Source organism: Myxine glutinosa, chromosome 7, assembly GCF_964187855.1.
Source record: "Myxine glutinosa chromosome 7, kmMyxGlut1.1, whole genome shotgun sequence".
Lineage (NCBI taxonomy): Eukaryota > Metazoa > Chordata > Myxini > Myxiniformes > Myxinidae > Myxine > Myxine glutinosa.
Window position 1 is genome coordinate 141,782,996 of NC_136267.1, and position 19,422 is coordinate 141,802,417.

Here is a 19,422-nt window from a genome sequence, read left to right on the forward strand (position 1 = left end):
TTTGAGAGCGTATTCATTTATTTCCCGTCGGCAAACTATGTTGGCGCTATGTTGGCGTTAAACGATGTTTTAAAACTAATTAAAACCCCGGGGGGATTGTCACTGTACTCGCAAGCCGTTCGCCGTTCGCTTTGGCGTTGCGAATGGACCAAAACATTTCATGCACCAAACCATTTCATGTAAAGCGTTCGCCGTTCGCTTTGGCGTTGCGAATGGACCAAAACATTTCATGGACCAAACCATTTCATGTAAATAGAGGGGGGGATATAATTTTAGATATAGATATAGTACGGGCATGCCCTAGTCTTAATAAAGCCATGTATGAAGTTTCAGTTTAATATATTAAAGGGTCTGGGAAAAAAGTCTGGAAAACCACAGGTTGGAGGCCTATCACGGCGGTTATCGGCGAGGTCACGTCTTTTCGAAGCTGTCCACGCGCTCACGCTTTCGAAGTTAAGTAATTTTTCACAATTGTGTTTTTGTCGAAACTGTATCTATCTTTCGGTGTGTACCTATAGTGTGTGTTTAGTAAGATTCTCGGTGTTAATTTTTCATACATGTATACAAAATCGTCGGTTAATTCGTGACGCGTATTTTGAGGCCGAGTAGGCTACCGTGTCCGACCTTGAGGCTTTGTTTTTCTCTCAGCGGTCCGTCGATTGTGCTGCAATTACTTTCGTTCTCCGTTTTTGTCCCAGTCTTTCACCCCATACTTCCTTGTTTAAAATCTCTACTCAAAAAAAAAATATATATATATATATATATTTCCTTCTCTGTTCTTATTCGTTTATTCGTTGTTCTTATTTGTTCGTTCGTTCTTCGATCACGTGTTTCACCCCATTTCCATTTTCCATTTCCCCAGAGTTTTCACTGCTTAATTTAAAAATGTTTAAACTTTCCCCTGAAGAACTGTATTCTGTCGTATATTATAACACCTTTTTCTTCTTCTTCTTCTTCTATAAAAGGATGCTTTCGACTTGCTCACCAAATCTATTCATTCCAAAAAAAAATTCCATCTCTTACAGTTCCTCTTTTCTACATTCCCGAAACTCTCCTGCACTCCACCCTCCTTCAGCGTCCTCAAACGTATTTTTGACTCGAAGGTCACAAGAAACTCATTTTGCAATAAACGTTCATTTTCCATTAATCGAACACTTTCTAAAATCCGATCTCACCCCTCCCCTCCAAATCTTCCCCATCACCCCTCCCCTCCAAAACTTCCCAATCACCCCTCCCCTCCAAAACTTCCCAATCACCCCTCCCCTCCAAAACTTCCCCATCACCCCTCCCCTTCAAATCTACCCCCTTGCCCCTCCCCTCCAAATATTCCCCATCACCCATCTCTTTCAAATATTCCCTCTTGCCCCTCCCCTCCAAATCTTCCCCATCACCCATCCCTTTCAAATCTTCCCCCTTGCCCCTCCCCTCCAAATCTTCCCCATCACCCCTTCCCTCCAAAACTTCCCCATCACCCCTCAGCTCCAAAACTTCCCCATCACCCCTCCCCTCCAAATCTACCCCCTTGCCCCTCCCCTCCAAATCTTCCCCATCACCCATCTCTTTCAAATCTTCCCCCTTGCCCCTCCCCTCCAAATCTTCCCCATCACCCATCCCTTTCAAATCTTCCCCCTTGCCCCTTCCCTCCTAAACTCCCCCCACACCCCTCCCCTCCGAGACTCTCCCTCGCTCCTCCCCTCCTAGACTCCCCTCTCACCCCTCCTCCTCAAAGCGTCCTCCCCGCTTCTTCCCCCTTCCAACTTTCGCCTTCATCTCCCCCAACCTTCTGCCTCGCTCTTCCCCCTCCTCAAATAACACCTCACTGTGCCTCACCCAATCACCATCAAACCTTTTGTCCGCCCCATTCTTCCCTTTCTCCAAGCTATTCTGAAATCTCTGACACACCTTCAACAGCTCTCCCTATCACTTCCTCCTCTTCCACATCTTACCCTACCCCTCCCCCCCCCCCCCCCCTGTTCTGTATCCGAAGCTCCCCCTTCCTCTTCATTAACGGTATTGACCTCAAACATCCGGGGCCTTCGCTCAAACTTGACTGATCTCTCCATACAGGTTGCTTCTGACAAACCAGACGTGATCTGCTTAACAGAAACTTTCCTCATTCATGATGTCTCTGATTCCTTGGTATCTCTCCCAGGTTACTCCCTCCTCCGGTATGATAGACCTGAGCCTCGTCCTGGAGGTGGGGTTGCTATCATTATAAAAAACTCTCTTCCTCACTCGCCCTGCACTGCCCTCTCTCCACCTCACTCCCAGGAATACCTTTGGCTACGGCTTCCCCTTCGCTCCCACCTTTTGTTCATATGTGTGTTGTACCGTCTACCAAACAGTGATGACTCCATCTACATCTCGCTGTCTGATAATATGGACAAACTTCTATCTACCCATCCCAACTCTCTCTTCCTCATAGGTGGTGATTTCAATTCTCACCATGCCAGTTGGATGGGTGTGGGTACCTCTCTCACCAGCCATGGCTCCTCAGCAAAGGACTTCTGCGACTCACTGGGACTGACACAATCTGTCAATTTCCTGACCCGGATCTCAGTCAACGGAGCATCTTCTCTTCTGGACTTGGTTATGACTAACTTCCCTGAAAATGTCTGCTGCTTTTCTTCTGCTCCAATCGGATCATCTGATCATGTGCTTGTTAAAGTGGACATCTCTGACCATTCTCAGAGAGCCTCCTCAGCGTCGACGAGTCTGGCATTTCACTCAGGCCAACTGGCACGGTTTTCAAGCAGCCATCAATCATCTGGACTGGTCTCCCATCTCTACCGCCTCTGACATCAACTCATCCTGGGAATTCTTTCAAAGTAAATTGCTCTCTCTCTCATGCACAGATTTATCCCATCTCGTCTTCAGTTGTCATACCCTTCCTCCCGTCCATGGTACACGGAATCTTGTGGTGAGGCTGTTGCCCAGAAACAACTTGCCTTCGTCTCCTGGAAAGCAAATCCAACGGAAGGAAATCTCATTTCCTTTCACAAAGCCCGAAACAAGTGTGTGTCCACCCTCAGGAGAGCCAGGAAACAATATCTCTCCGTTCTCAAGACCGAACTCTCTTATCTGTCTCCCTCTTCCAAATCCTGGTGGTGTCTGGTCAAATATGTTTCTGGTGTTTGTTCCCCCTCCATCCCCTCCCTCACCTCAAACTGCTACACGGCTGACTCCGCACGTGAAAACATGAATGCCTCAACTCTGTGTTTGCCTCTAAATCTTGTGTCCCAAACCCATCCCTCTCTGTACCCACTGTACCCAGTCGTACCCAGCTGCTCCTGGACTCTGTGTCCTTTCCTCCTGACAAGGTGGAAAAGTTTCTGTCAACCCTCGACTCTGATTCTGCAACTGCACCTGACGGCATCAGCCCACGGGTCCTAAAATCCTGTTCTTCAGCTTTCACTCCCTCTCTCTGTTCTCTTCACCCTCTTTTTTGCTCAAGGTCATCTGCCATCTGCTTGGAAATCAGCCAACATCACCGCTTTGCACAAAAAAAGGTGCAAAAACAGATCCTAGCAACTACAGACCAATCAGCCTTCTCCCAATTATCAGCAAAGTCATGGAATCCATCATTGCTTCGGATATGAAATCTTTCCTCTTCTCCAATGGCTTGATCTCTGATCATCAATTTGGTTTCAGACCTGGTCACTCTACTCTGGACATGCTGCTTCTGCTTTCTCAACAATGGATGGAGGTCCACAATGCCAAACAGGAAATTAGAGCTGTCTCCCTTGACATATCACGTGCCTTCGATACGGCCTGGCACCCCGCTCTGCTCACCAAACTCTCCTCCTTTGGTATCCATGGAAATCTCCACGCAAGGCTGGCGTACTTCCTCTCTAGTCGTAGTCAACGTGTGGCCCTGAATGGGTTTCTCTCATCTCCTCTTCCTGTTCAGTCTGGAGTTCCCCAAGGCAGTGTTCTGGGCCCTGTGCTTTTTCTGGTCTTCATCAATGATCTCTCTGACTCTCTTGAAAATCCTCTCTATCTCTTTGCTGATGACTCTACTCTCTGTCGCTCCATTCCTCATCCCTCAGATCGGCAGTCTGCAGCCTCCTCACTCTCTGCAGACCTGGACAAAATCACAGACTGGGCAAACAAGTGGAACATGTCTTTCAATCCTGACAAATCTCACACTCTTACGATGTCTCTCCGAAAAGACCGACTGGACAACCCTCTCATCCACTTTCTGAATAATCCTCTCCAAGAAGTTCTGTCACTCAAGATTTTGGGTCTCACTATCTGCCATGATCTTTCCTGGGAAAACCACATTTCAAATCTGGCCTCCAAAGCCAGTCGCCGACTGGGCATCCTCCGTCGTGCGAAGTTCTTCCTTGGCACACCTGAGATCCTCACCACATACAAGGTTTTCATCCGCAGCTCAATGGAATACTGCTCTCCCCTCCGGCTGGTGCTCCTGCCTCACACCTAGCCCGTCTTCACGCTGTTGAAACCAAAGCATTCAGAATCATTGGAATCTCCCACGATGAAGCTAACTCCAAGGGCCTTTCACTCACTCACCGCAGGCAGGTTGGTGGTCTTTCCGTCTTCTACCGAATCCTCTCCGGCCTTGCCCCCCCAGCTCTCTCTGGGCTCTGTCCCCCAAATATTCCTACAGGTCGCACAAGATCTGCCTGCAACCCTCTTATGGTTAAACTGCCAAAATCAAGACTCTCTGCTCACCTTCACTCCTTCATTCCTCTTTTCTCCCACCTCTGGAACAAACTCCCTCACTCTCTTCAAGCCCACTCCTCCCTCCAGGTCTTTAAAACAGCTGTTCACCACCATCTCTTATCTTCCCCCATCCAAAACCTTGATCTTTTCTACCCCCGCTAATTTCACCCCAAATCCACTTTTTTGAAATACCAACTTCTGTCCTCTGGAAGTCCTTGTGTTTTATACTTCTCCCACCCCCCTCCCCCCCTTCCCACACCTCCTCCTCCCAAGCCCTCTCCCTCCCACACATCTCCCGATGTCCCTGCTCTCAAATGTTGTGTTTGTGTGCTTCCCCTTCTCTCCCCATCTTGTCTACCGCTCCCTCTTTTTATATATTTTGTTTGTGCGTTTGATTTGTTTGTGAAATAAATATTAGCTCTTTCACCAGCCTTGATTCTGTATACAAAAAAATTAAAATAAAAATAAAAGTGGGAGGGAGAGATGGACAGCAAACGGTGATACCGGTAGCAGACTAAGAAAGGGTAATTCCTTCGTGTTTAGTGAAACAGACAAAAAACAAATCTGAAGCAAGCAAAGTGCCTGCCGGTCACACTCCACTTAGCATTCGATGAGCGCTCAACAGCATACACATTTGGATTTTAATGAGAGTTTATAATCGACAAAATTGTTTTATGTTTGGGACAAAATCCAAGAAGGCCACCATACTTGAACACCCTGTGCTGTGCAATGTAATCTCAAATTAGCTGTTCTGTTCTCATTTCTCGGAATATTAAATACCAAAGCATACACAAAGACCAATAAAATATTAGCTGAGATTAAATAGCCAGTGCGCATCTGTCAAAGAAAACTCAGTGAAGAACAAAAAAGAAGAAGAACAAGAAGACGAAGAACAGGAAGAAGAACAATAACACGAAGAACAAGAAGAAGAAGAAAAAAAAGCAGAGGAAGAAGAAGATTAAAAAGAAACGGAAAAAAGATGCTGATGATGATTATGATGATGATGATGATGCTGATGATGAAGTACCTAAAATAATTTACAAAATGTACAATAAAATTCAAGTTGAGCAAAAACAAACAAAGTATAAATTAAAAATTATTTGGTGTAACATCATTAAAATAGTGCAGTATTTACAAAACAATACAACTCGGAATTTGAGTAAATAAAATAAAGCAAGCAAACAAAAATTATAAGAAATGCAAGTTTAAAAAAAGGTAGCGCAAAGAAAATAAAAAATGGGGAAATTCGGGGAAAGGAAAAAGAAGACATTTAAGAGTTTTCTTTTTCCAATCTGTTTCCAAATGCCAATTCACCTTGATTGAATAGTAAAAAGAAGAACATGTCAGTTACAAAACTTGGAGAATCATTCAAAATGAAGCCGATACGGCGATACATGGTCACATGACTAACCATGACATAAATAACCAGGTCACATGACTTATGTGACATGAGGTCACATGACATAAGGTCACATAAATAACCAAACGAGAGGACACTTTGAAATCAATCATAGGTCTAACGCACCAAAAAGGAGAGGCGACATTCACCTCACCTTGGGTCGCAGACGTTGCATGGCGAGGAAGCCCCCATCTAAACCTTTCTCCTCATCGTCGTCATCGGGATCTCCACTTGGTGAGTACAGCGTGTCGCCCAGTACACGGCGCCCCATTTCACCTGGCCTAAATGGATCTACAACCACCGCCTCTGTGCCTTTGATTTCACACCGGCAGAATGGGCAACCTTGCCCATCAGACTCCTAAACGCATGAGGACACAACGTAACAATAAAATTTAACTTCCGAACTCAGCTCAGGTGGATTTGCCATTTCCAGCAGCCTGAAATGTGTTCATAATGAGGTAATGCATGGAATAAGATTTTTCTTACATTATGTCGTGTGATATTCCTGGTGATAGATAAAATTATGCACAGCTGTAATAGTCACTGGCATAAAGAAGGCACATAATGCACAAAATAGTGGTTTGGACCAAGTCTGGCCTGACTTGCTGAGAGTGAAACGGCTTCGCATCAAATTTGCATGTAAACAATTTATTCAGCTCACATTATGCAGGTGGTCATCTATTGTGGTTGTAGTTCAGACCTCTGCTAATTTTGGGGGACCCCCTGATCCTCTGGAATTTTTGAAGTGAAGAAGAAGCTTGAAAATCTTTTTTTGTTTAGGCTTCTTCTTCACTTCAGCCTGGTGTTGGCTTAGCGGTTAGGGTGCCGGCTTGGGATCCCAGGATCCTGGGTTCGAAACCCGGTCGATCGCTGAATTAACACCAGGGGGGTTGACTCAGCCTGTCATCCTTCCGAGGTCGGCAAATTGAGTACCAGTCCACTGGTAATTCCCTGTATGTCGCAAGAGGCGACTAACAGGGTTGGCGGCAGGAAGGGCATCCGGCCATAAAACATTGCTTCAAAAAAGGGGACCACAGTGCCCGAAAAAGGCCAACCCCTGCTCTGTGGGGAAAAATGGCCTCTAAAGGTGGTTCCCCTGATCCTCTGGAAGGACCCATGATACAAAATCGAAAAAGCTAAGATCGAGTGATCCTGTGGACCATCGAGTGAAAGGGCTGCATCGGGTTTCAGAGCAATCAGTTGGTAAATAAGGGACGAGTAGGAATCTGGAGTTTGAGGGGGTAACTCCCCCCCCTCCCCCCCCTAGAAACCTCCATGATCCGAAATAGAAAAAGAAAAATCGAAACGAGCGATTGTGCAGCCTACTTGTATCCACCTGTCAAGTTTCAGAACAATCAGCCAAGCGATAAAGGAGGAGTAGCAAAAATAGCAACAAGTTAACGGACGGACGACCGAACGGACAGATGGACAGACATCCGGACATCACGACCCATTTTATAAGTTCATCATCTCTTCAAGAATCGACATGAGATGACTTAAAAAGGAAAGCCCGTACAGCTCTTTTGGACCCTTTGGGGCTTATCACCTTGTCGATTTTTCCACTGGAGTGGCAGGAATGTTGGCAGAAATGTCAATAAGTCACTGGTTGAGCAACGTTAAATGTGGTCATTTCAGCGGAATTTTGCTTCAACTTCCTTCAAGCTCCGCTCACCGATCCCTGATAACTCCGAAGAGGAACCATGCTTGACAGGTTTCTTCATTTTTCTCTTTCACTCTCTTTTCCTTTTCCATTTCTTTTTTTAAATCTTTCACCTTAAAAGCAAACTCTTTGGATCAGCAAAGTGGCCAAAACCAATAAATCTAGACTTTCATTATAAGAGGCAGTCTGTTAAAATCGAAGGTTAATCTTGGTAAATCTAAAAATATAGGAAATTTAATGTAAAGAAAAATTACCTTCAACACAAAGTCAAAGTAATCCAGCAAATAAATGTAATGCAATCACAGTTATGGCAAACATGTTTGAAAAAGCCGGCACAAAAAGAAAATGCTCCGATGCGATGTAATCCTATCTCCGTCTTCTTTAAAGGCCACAATTATTCCCACATTATAATGAGGTCCGCAGGGGGTGGTGCGGTTTGGCCCAAGTGTTTCACGGCTGGCAGGCCTGACGCTCAGCTAAGTAGTTAGGGCAAGGATTTGTAATTTGTTCATGGTGCCGGTGATAGCTCACCAACTCTTTGCGAAAGACACCGTAGGGATCTTTAACGTCCACCAACTAGAGACGGCAGACGATCGGCCCAATTTTACGACCTAACCCTGTTTTCAAGTTTTGTTTTCAAAAAAATGTTTTCATGCTCCATTTGGTTGTATTGTATATAAATTATAACAAAACAAACTCACTCGTGAGATCACGAAAAGCAACTTTCAGAACCACATTTTATAGTATAAAATTCCGTGCTATGTGTCAATGTGTCATGTCGATATTTACAAACTTCTTTCCATCCGGATTCACTTTTTTCCTAATTCCTATTTATATCACCTCGCACAGTAAATAAATCCGTGTTCCAGTGTAAGTAATTATCGGGCTGCCTGCTGCGTAGATATTTTATCTTGTATCATGAGGTTTAATATGCACTCAGTAACATGGAGATCGCCCATTGGCCCAATGGATGGAGGGGTGTAACTGTTGGGCATTTATTATGTCATTACGTCGATCAAATCTAAATATCTCAAGGTGTTATGTCCCAATCAGCGAGGCCAGGATCACGTGTCAAGTGAGTTCTTTAACTTCCTTGCCTTCCTCTGCTGCTCTGTCTCATCAACTCCAATCTCCAGGCCATATAAATACCACACCATGCTGCATACATGTTTGATGTAGTTGTTGTTAACGGCCTTGTAGCATACCTGCCTACTCTACTACTTCAGCACTAGTTTACCTTTCACCAAGCCCATGTCTGCTTGGACCAGGGCAGGGATTATACATTCGTTTTATTATTGCCAAAATGGTACCAATATTATTATTGTTGTTGTTAATATTATTAGTATTAATAAATGCTTTGTTTCAATGTTATCATTGTTTTTGTTATTACCCTTGCCAGAGGAGAGGGTATTGCATTTGAGTCCGTTTGTTTGTTTGTTTGTTTGTCTGTTTGTCTGCACAGAATAAATATTATTTTCTCTGCAACCGTTGGTCCGATTGACAGGAAATTTTCACCATAGGTGCAACTCCACCTGTATAATTTTTAAATGAGAATTATGATGTCATAGGTCACGTGGTTCGGACGCCATCTTGGGAAAACCAAAAAACTTTGCACCTCTATATCTCCGAATGTGCTGAATAGAAAAAATTGACATGGCTCATTGTAAAGAACTCTTCATGGGGAATAAAATATGTTAATGATGATGTCATAGGTGCCTCCATTATGACGTCATAATTCGACAAGTACAAAACTTCATCCAATCAAGATGAAATTTCTTGAGCGCCGTGTCAGCATAAACTGGTGGGAAAAAATAAAATAATGACCTCATCGGTCACGTGGTTCGGTCGCCATCTTGGAAAAACCGAAAAAGATTGCACCTCTATATCTCGGAAAGCGCTCAATCGAAAAAATTGAGACATGGCTCATTGTAAAGAACTCTCCACGGGGAACAAAATATGTTAATGATGTCATAGGTGCCTCCATTATGACGTCATAATTCGACAAGTACAAAACTTCATCCAATCAAGATGAAATTTCTTAAGCATAATCTAGGAATAGATTCGTTTAGGAAAAAAATAATGATGACGTCATCAGTCACCTGGTTTGGCCGCCATATTTGTTTTAACACAAAAGCCTTAAAAACCACTGATAATACATCCTGGCGAGGGTTTGCAATCTTTGATTGCTCTTTTTCTTGTTTATTTTGTAATAGGAATACCATGCCATGGAAGGACCTATTAAACTGCTCTATGCACCTTAACATGGCACGTGTTTAGAAACATAGGATTTTCTTCCGGATTCTTTGAAGTTAATGAGGCGAATCATCTCAGCAGATCATATCTAAATCTATTCTCATTTTAAACAGGTTCCAGAGCTCTGCTGCTGAGCACGCTGGGGAAGCTTAAGCTCTTTCATATGGCCCCCTCAATAGGAATTTCTGACTATGTCAGTGCCTGCAGGGGGTGCTATTTTTGACCTTCGCCCCGAGCGCCACAAACCATCACTACGCCACCGATCCCATCATCCTTGGCTCTGTCCTCTTTATTCGCATCACGTCTTCTCCCCGTTCTCCATGTCTCACTACCGGACAACAAATATGGTCTAATAGTAATACAGGATAAGTATACTTTACTTGGGATATTTTTGCGTTAAAATGCCTCTTAACCCTCTCCATTTAACCCATGCTACCCCTTACCCTAGTTTTCACAGTTAACTCCACTCCACCACCTGCATCTAACATATCGCCCGAGTAATAAAAACCCTGAACCTTTTCCAGCCCATATCCCCATGTTCTCTGCATCTTGATTTCCACCCATGCACTTTTGCCACTATATCCAAACTTCCGTCAACTCCAATGCATTTTTGATGGCACTACTTTTTTGCAAAACTCACACTGAATATAATTTGACCCTATTCCACTACCACAAGTCACACAGGGATATTTCCCACTCTCCTTCGCCACTAACCATCAGCTTTGTCTTATGTAGATTCACCCTCAATTCCTTACACTCCATTGCTTCCTTCCAAATAAGAAACATCTCCTTTTAAGCTCAAAAAGTTTTGTTTAAAGGTTTAAGCTCAAAAGACAGTGTACCTCGTGGACACAACCAAACGACCCATCACAAAAATGGATGAGTGGAGAACCGTCAAGCAGTTCACCACCCAGTCAATGACCACGTCACACAAGTAGTATTGTCATACCTGCCAGGATGCCAAACAGGCAGTGCACATGAGATGGCCACATGGTTCGATCTTCACATCCTTGTCATTCTCAGCACATATCTTGCACAATTGGAAGCTGGACCCCATTTCACAGTACAGCTCGTATTGCTCCTAAATGTGAGACATGTGAGACAGAGTAAAACTGCAAGCTAGAAACCATGTGAGGAAGCAAGGTTTTGGATTTGGCAGGATCAGAAGAGGCTAAATATTTGAGAGCAGAAGAGACAATGGGTTTAGGGGGGAGGGTAGAGTTTACACAAACTCACCTGCGTAACCCTTATGTGATCTTGGGGCAGGGGATCACAGAGCCCGCTGAGGTCTGGGTTGCCACTCTTGCCGTCAGGGTACAGATAGCTGCAGGATACAGTTGTACACAATGGAAGCCATGTATAACAATAACGAGAATTTCTTTGCAATACATGTCCCTTACAAAGATTCATTTCAATATGATAAAGAGTAAAGGGAAAAGTGTGAAAATTTTCGCATAAGTAAACGCATCACTTTGTTTGGGCAGTGTATAATGCTATGTTCGGTGCCAAAAATAATACAGTTGAATATGTTAAAGGGTATGGAAAAAAAATGCAGAAAACCATAGATAGGATGGATAAACGGAAGGACAGACAGACGGAGAGCAAAACTATAGTCCCCTCTGGGTAAGGCACTAATAACCAAGGTGCAACATATTCATTCAGCAGAAGTGCCGAGCGTTTCATTTTCAAAACCAGAAAGGCACTCGGTAGAGAGCATACCTCTGCCAGGCTGAACAGTTCATCTTTCGTATCCCATTGACAGGCTGGATCTGGATTCGGACCCGAACCAAAACTTAATTGGCTGGTCTTGTCACCCAACCAACTCATTCCCCATGTTTAGTCGTAACTCGTCCACAATTTTTTTAAATATCATGGTATATATCACTTTTCGCCCGATCTCTCAATGTGAAGAATCACTTAAAAAATTAATAATTCTCACTTCAGAATCCATATTCAGATGTTCACCAACATCAAAATGATTCGGTCTTGTCACACAACCAACCTGTCCACCTCGCCCCTCCCCTCCTAGACTCCTGCCTCACCCCTCCCCTCCAAATCTCCCCCATATCCCATCTCTTTCAAATCCCTCCCCTTGTCCCTTCCCTCCCAAACTACCCCCTCACCCCTCCCCTTCAAATCTCCCACCCTCATTGCTTCTCAATTTCCCCCCTCTCACTCCCCCTCCTCAAAGCGTCCTCCCCGCTTCTTCCCCCTTCCAACTCTCACCTCCATCTCCCCCCAACCTTCTGCCCCGCTCTTCCCCCTCCTCAAATAACACCTCATTGTGCCTCACCCAATCACCATCAAACCTTTTGTCCGCCCCATCCTTCCCTTTCTCCGAGCTATTCTGAAATCTCTGACACACCTTCAACAGCTCTCCCTACCTCTTCCTCCTCTTCCACATCTCACCCTATCCCTCCTCCCCCCTGTTCTGTATCTGATGCTCCCCCTTCCTCTTCATTAACGGTATGGACCTCAAACATCCGGGGCCTTCGTTCAAATTTAACTGATCTCTCCATACAGGTTGCTTCTGTCAAACCAGACGTCATCTGCTTAACAGAAACTTTCCTCCTTTATGATGTCTCTGATTCCTTAGTATCTCTCCCGGGCTACTCCCTCCTCCGGTATGATAGACCTGAGCCTCGTCCTGGAGGCGGGGTTGCTATCTTTATCAAAAACTCTCTTCCTCACTCGCCCTGCACTGCACTCTCTCCACCTCACCCCCAGGAATACCTCTGGCTACGGCTTCCCCTTCGCTCCCACCTCTTGTTCATATGTGTGTTGTACCGTCCACCAAACAGTGATGACTCCATCTACATCTCACTGTCTGATAATATGGACCAACTTCTATCTACTCATCCCAACTCTCTCTTCCTCATATGTGGTGATTTCAACTGTCATCATGCCAGTTGGCTGGGTGTGGGTACCTCTCTCACCAGCCATGGCTCCTCAGCAAAGGACTTCTGCGACTCACTGGGACTGACACAATCTGTCAATTTCCCGAACCGGATCTCAGTCAACGGAACATCTTCTCTTCTGGACTTGGTTATGACTAACTTCCCTGAAAATGTCTGCTGCTCTTCTTCTGTTCCAATCGGATCATCTGATCATGTCCTTGTTAAAGTGGACATCTCTCTGACCATCCTCAGGGAGCCTGCTCAGCGTCGACGAGTCTGGCATTTCACTCAGGCCAACTGGCACGGTCTTCAAGCAGCCATCAATCATCTGGACTGGTCTCCAATCTCTACCACCTCTGACATCAACTCATCCTGGGAATTCTTCCAAAGTAAATTGCTCTCTCTCATGCACAGATTTATCCCATCTCGTCTTCAGTTGTCATACCCTTCCTCCCGTCTATGGTACACGGAATCTTGTGGTGAGGCTGTTGCCCAGAAACAACTTGCCTTCGTCTCCTGGAAAGCAAATCCAACGGAAGGAAATCTCATTTCCTTTCACAAAGCCCGAAACAAGTGTGTGTCCACCCTCAGGAGAGCCAGGAAACAATATCTCTCCGTTCTCAAGACCGAACTCTCTTATCTGTCTCCCTCTTCCAAATCCTGGTGGCGTCTGGTCAAATCCGTTTCTGGTGTTTGTTCCCCCTCCATCCCCCCTCCCTTACCTCAAACGGCTACACAGCTGACTCCGCACATGAAAAAGCTGAATGCCTCAACTCTGTGTTTGCCTCTAAATCTTGTGTCTCAAACCCATCCCTCTCTGTACCCACCATACCAAGTCGTACCCTGCTGCTCCTGGACTCCGTGTCCTTTCCTCCTGACAAGGTGGAAAAGTTTCTGTCAACCCTCGACTCTGATTCTGCAACTGGACCCGACGGCATCAGCCCACGGGTCCTAAAATCCTGCTCTGCTGCTCTATGTCACCCTCTCTCTGTTCTCTTCACCCTCTCTTTTGCTCAAGGTCAACTGCCATCTGCTTGGAAATCAGCCAACATCACAACTTTGCACAAAAAAGGTGCAAAAACAGATCCTAGCAACTACAGACCAATCAGCCTTCTCCCAATTATCAGCAAAGTCATGGAATCCATCATTGCTTCGGATATGAAATCTTTCCTCTTCTCCAATGGCTTGATCTCTGATCATAAATTTGGTTTCAGACCAGGTCACTCTACTCCGGACATGCTGCTTCTGCTGTCTCAACAATGGATGGAGGTCCTCAATGCCAAACAGGAAATTAGAGCTGTCTCCCTCGACATATCACGTGCCTTCGACACGGTCTGGCACCCCGCTCTGCTCACCAAACCCTCCTCCTTTGGTATCCATGGAAATCTCCACGCATGGCTGGCGGACTTCCTCTCTTGTTGTCGTCAACGTGTGGCCCTGAATGGGTTTCTCTCATCTCCTCTTCCTGTTCAGGCTGGAGTTCCCCAAGGCAGTGTTCTGGGCCCCGTGCTTTTTCTGGTCTTCATCAATGATCTCTCTGACTCTCTTGAAAATCCTCTCTATCTCTTTGCTGATGACTCCACTCTCTGCCGCTCCATTCCTCTTCCCTCAGATCGGCAGTCTGCAGCCTCCTCACTCTCTGAAGACTTGGACAAAATCACAGACTGGTCAAACAAGTGGAACATGTCTTTCAATCCTGACAAATCTCACACTCTATGTCTCTCCGAAAAGATCGACTGGACAACCTTCCCATCTACTTTCTCAACAATCCTCTCCGAGAAGTTCTGTCGCTCAAGCTTTTGGGTCTCACTATCTGCCATGATCTTTCTTGGGAAAACCACATTTCCAAGCTGGCCTCCAAAGCCAGTCGCCGACTGGGCATCCTCCGTCGTGCGAAGTCCTTCCTCGGCACACCTGAGCTCCTCACCACATACAAGGCTTTCATCCGCAGCTCAATGGAATACAGTTCTCCCCTATGGGCCGGTGCTCCTGCCTCACACCTAGCTCGGCTTCACGCTGTTGAAACCAAAGCTTTCAGAATTATTGGAATCTCCCGCGATGAAGCTATCTCTGAGGGCCTTTCACTCACTCACCGCAGGCAGGTAGGTGGTCTTTCTGTCTTCTACCGACTCCTCTCCGGCCTTGCACCCCCAGCTCAATCTGTGCTCTGTCCCCCAAATATTCCTACAGGTCGCACAAGATCTGCCAGCAACCCTCTGATGGTTAAACTGCCGAAATCTCGGCTCTCTGCTCACCTTCACTCTTTCATTCCTCTTTTCTCCCGCCTCTGGAACAAACTCCCTCACTCCCTTCAATCCCACTCCTCCCTCCAGGTCTTTAAAACAGCTGTTCACCACCATCTCTTATCTTCCCCCATCCAAAACCTTGATCTTTTCTACCCCCGCTAATTCACCCCAGATCCACCTTGTTTGAAATTCCAACTTCTTTCCTGGAAGTCCTGGCAGTGTCCATATGTTTTATACCTCTCCCACCGCCCCCTTCCCATGCCCCCCCCCCCCCCCCCCAAAGCCCTCGCCCTCTCTCAGATCTCTCGATGTCTCCATGTCTCTCGGTCCCTGCTCTCAAATGTTGTGTTTGTGTCCTTCCCCTCTCTCCCCATCTTGTCTACCGCTCCCGATGTTATATGTTTTATGTGTCGGTTTGTCTTTCTGTGTGATTAATGTTCGCTCTTTCACGAGCCTCGATCTTGTATACAAAAACAAAAACAAAAAAAATCCGTCCATAACTTTTTTAGATATCGTGTTATATATCGGTTTTTGGCCCTATCTTCCAATGGTGAAGAATCACTTTAAAATTCTAGTAGCCGGATCTGGATCCGGATCTTCACCAAAATTGAATCAATTCTTCCTCGTCACATACACAACCTGTCCACCAAGTTTCACCCGGATACGTCCACAACTTTTTGAGATATCCCGCTATATATCGTTTTTGGCCCTATCTTCCAAGGTGAAGAATCACTTTTAAAATTCTAGTAGCTGGATCTGGATCTTCACCAAAATCTAATCATTTCGTCCTTGTCACATATGCTACCTCTCTGCCAAATTTCGTCCAAATCCATCCACAACTTTTTGAGATATTTTGTTCACAGCAAACAAACCGAGACAGACAGACAGAGGTGAAAACATAACCTCTGTCCACCTTCGGTGGTGGAGGTAATTAAGAATAAGGAGGTTTGCAAACTGAAATAAAAACGTCACAAGTTTACTAATTCTACCATGTTGGCAAACTTAGCATTTCCATTTACATGTGTTGGACACAGACAGAGATAGTAGCACAAATGAGATGAACCCCAGACAGGAAAAAGCTAACTATTCTAACAAGTACAAAGCACGGAAGACAAAAAGGGTTCAGAAGTATGCCAGGGAGAGAAGTGATTCAGGAGAAGTCTGGAAGAAAAGAAACGTAATGGTGAAGGCAACACCCACAAGCCCTCCTTGTAGCCATCCAGCAACGCTTGATACAATGGCTTGTTGTGTGGGATAGTTTGTAGAATGTGTCCATCCGCAGTCACGTAACCAATAGCCCACTGGCCAAGGCGCGTACAACTCAACCGGAAAATGTAACTACAGGAAGAGAGGACACAAGAAAGTGTGAAACATAGTATGACGGTCATAAATCAAAAACTGCACGCAGTTACAATTAAATAATGAAAGACGTGAAATTTTCATTATCATTTGGTTTGGGGTATATGATCACGATTGAATATCGAATCGGTAGCCTTTAATACTCAACTATACTCTGCGTAACATACGTGGCCTTGTGTTTTTGAACAAGTTTAGTCATATGTTTCACTGTAAACACAATTAACAATCTTGTTCTTAGATACAACACTTAATATTTGTAATATTTTGTATCAGATGGAATGAGAGGTATGCCCAGTATGAGAACAGTATATCCGAGTTCAATGCATCTTTTACATGGGGCTCTATGATGTGTCATTGTAGATGTGTGCAGAAACATACCTAAGGCTTTTAGATATAGAGATATGCATTTGCTACAGACAGTAGAGACCCATGTAATATGCAAGGCTCATGCCATGTCATATGCAAGGCTCATGCCATGTAATATGTCAAGGCTCATGGAAATGCTAGAACTCAGAACAGAGTGTTAAGCAGGGAAACACCAACAGCAGGGTAGAGGGACACAATGGTTAAGGTACATCTTGGGTAGTTACAATCGCCGCCAATAGTGGGGGGTATAGGGGCCCTGTACGCTCTGAATGCTTGAATCACGAGACCCCCAAATTCGATCAATGGGTTATCAAGCTTCAATAACATATCTGACGAGGAGAAGCCCATGGTAAAAATACGGTAGAAAAAATCCTTTTATTGAAAGAGCTAAAAAATGGGAGGTTCAATAAGGAATGTTTTAGATGTAATTGTATGCATCTGATGCCGAAAAGAAGAGTAAAACGAGAAACAACTTAATGATTTATTCAAAAAATGCAATTGGGTAAACTTACCATGGATTATATGAAGATAATTTTAGGCTGAGGAACAAAGTACAGGCTGTCCACAAAGTCATGTCCAATCCACCTACCTGGGAAGTTCTCGGATCTAAAGGTTCACCATCTCCACTTCATTTGCATTAAGATGCAATCTCTTCTGTACAACTTTGTTTTTCGAGTCGCAGTTCTACAAGAGCGACGCATTACTGTTGTTGTTAGGGTTATTGTTGGGGGTCGATTTTTGAAATGTGCACCCATTGGTCGGACAGCTGCCAGACCACACCCACATCTGTCGCTTGTCTCTATCCACCATAGCACCGAGATAAAATGGTATGGCTACTATCTTCGTTTTCTGGTGGTCCCAACGCATAATAGGCCTACCACATATGCTGATTATACACTGTCCAGCTTTGTTGCGTCAGATTTCCATTGGCTTTGTTTGTGTCAGGTTAAATTATTAGTAAGGTTTAATCAAGCGAAGAAGCGCCTCACCAAAAAATAGCGTTATGTAATTTTTAACGGCCTAATATGTGCATTACATGCGCGGCCCTTTGCCGGATTTTTAAAGACAATTCATTCGCTCTTAATGGAAAAGTTCCATTCCTCGAATGACCACATACAACGCCGGGTACTTCTGCTAGTATATATATATATATATATATATATATATATATATATATATATATATATATATATATATATATATATATATATATATATATATATATATATATATAGAGCCTGGTGTTGGCTTAGCGGTTAGGGTGCTGGCTTGGGATCCTAGGATCCTGAGTTTGAATCCCGGTCGATCGCTAAATTAACACCAGGGGGGTTGACTCAGCCTGTCATCCTTCCGAGGTCGGCAAATTGAGCACCAGTTCACTGGTAATTCCCTGTTTGTCGCAAGAGGTGACTAACAGCGTTGGTGGCAGGAAGGGCATCTGGCCGCAAAAACATTGCTTCAAAAAAAAGGGACCACGGTGCCCAAAAAAGGCGAACCCCCACTCTGCGGGGAAAAATGGCCTCTAAAGGCAGTTCTTATATATATATATATATATATATATATATATATATATATATATATATATATATATATATATATATATATATATATATACACATTATACATTGTTACGTGTTACCTCCCCAAACCCCGGTCACGGTGCCCCTCAGAGTCTAGAGTGGGAACACGGCAGAAAGATTCGTCATTCTGAGTGTTCTAATAAACCATGGTAAAACCACACCAATGCAATTGCGTAGAACAAAATCAGTAATTGTATTAAGAACTCTTATATACACAATAATAACACTCTTAACGAAAGTACCATAAAATATAATTTGCTTCTCATGAACAATACATATGATTGAACCATCATTCCCCAATGCTCTCAAAGCAATAAACTCACGATACTCCAAACGTGAGTGGAATGTAACAATCCCAAAGGCCGTGCACAAATCCCACGCCGGGCGAAGGTCGAAGTCGTGCAGAACGGCAAGAACAACAGGCAGGTATCGGCGCAGCTGCGGACGAAGAGTTACGAGGTGAGAGGTCGGGCAGCTGGCAGCGCAGGGTAACGATTCCCCAAAACGCGAGTTCAATCCACGCCGCATGTCCACCAACGATTAAGCCAATATGGAAACCAACGGCGATCAACACGAAGAGGTCGATATGGGAATTAAGCAGATATGGAAACCAACGGCAATCCACACGATGATGTCGATATGGGAATTAAGCCGATATGGGAACCAACGGCGATCAACACGATGATGTCGATCTGGGAATTAAGCCGATATGGGAACCAACGGCGATCCACACGATGATGTTGATATGGGAATCCCAATGACAAAACAAGATGCACCAGGCGCACAGCCTCCTCGAGGAAAAATGGCGGATCGGCCTGTAACGAAGGCGCTTGCTTTCCCGCCAACAATAGTTCACGCTCGGTACCAAAACCTGAGACGTAGGTTTAATTGCAATCGCAATATGGGACGATGTCGTGGGCAATCCCTTTCACGGGAAGCCTCAATTAATTCGCGACCAATATCGAGGAAGTCCGCT

The 19,422-nt window shown here is 44.7% G+C and overlaps 1 protein-coding gene across 5 annotated transcripts in view; it reads right to left on the reverse strand.

Moving 5' to 3' along the window:
- The window catches only part of LOC137412113 (E3 ubiquitin-protein ligase CBL-B-B), a 130,515-nt gene that overhangs the window by 45,454 nt on the left and 65,639 nt on the right, over positions 1-19,422 (reverse strand). For all 5 annotated transcript variants that reach the window (XM_068097364.2, XM_068097362.2, XM_068097363.2 and 2 more), the window contains 4 exons: positions 16,342-16,479; positions 11,235-11,322; positions 10,948-11,079; positions 6,240-6,443 (listed from right to left, as the gene is read on the reverse strand). In XM_068097364.2, coding sequence (XP_067953465.2) covers positions 6,240-6,443; positions 10,948-11,079; positions 11,235-11,322; positions 16,342-16,479 — 562 coding nt within the window. The remainder of the gene's footprint in view (positions 1-6,239; positions 6,444-10,947; positions 11,080-11,234; positions 11,323-16,341; positions 16,480-19,422) is intronic.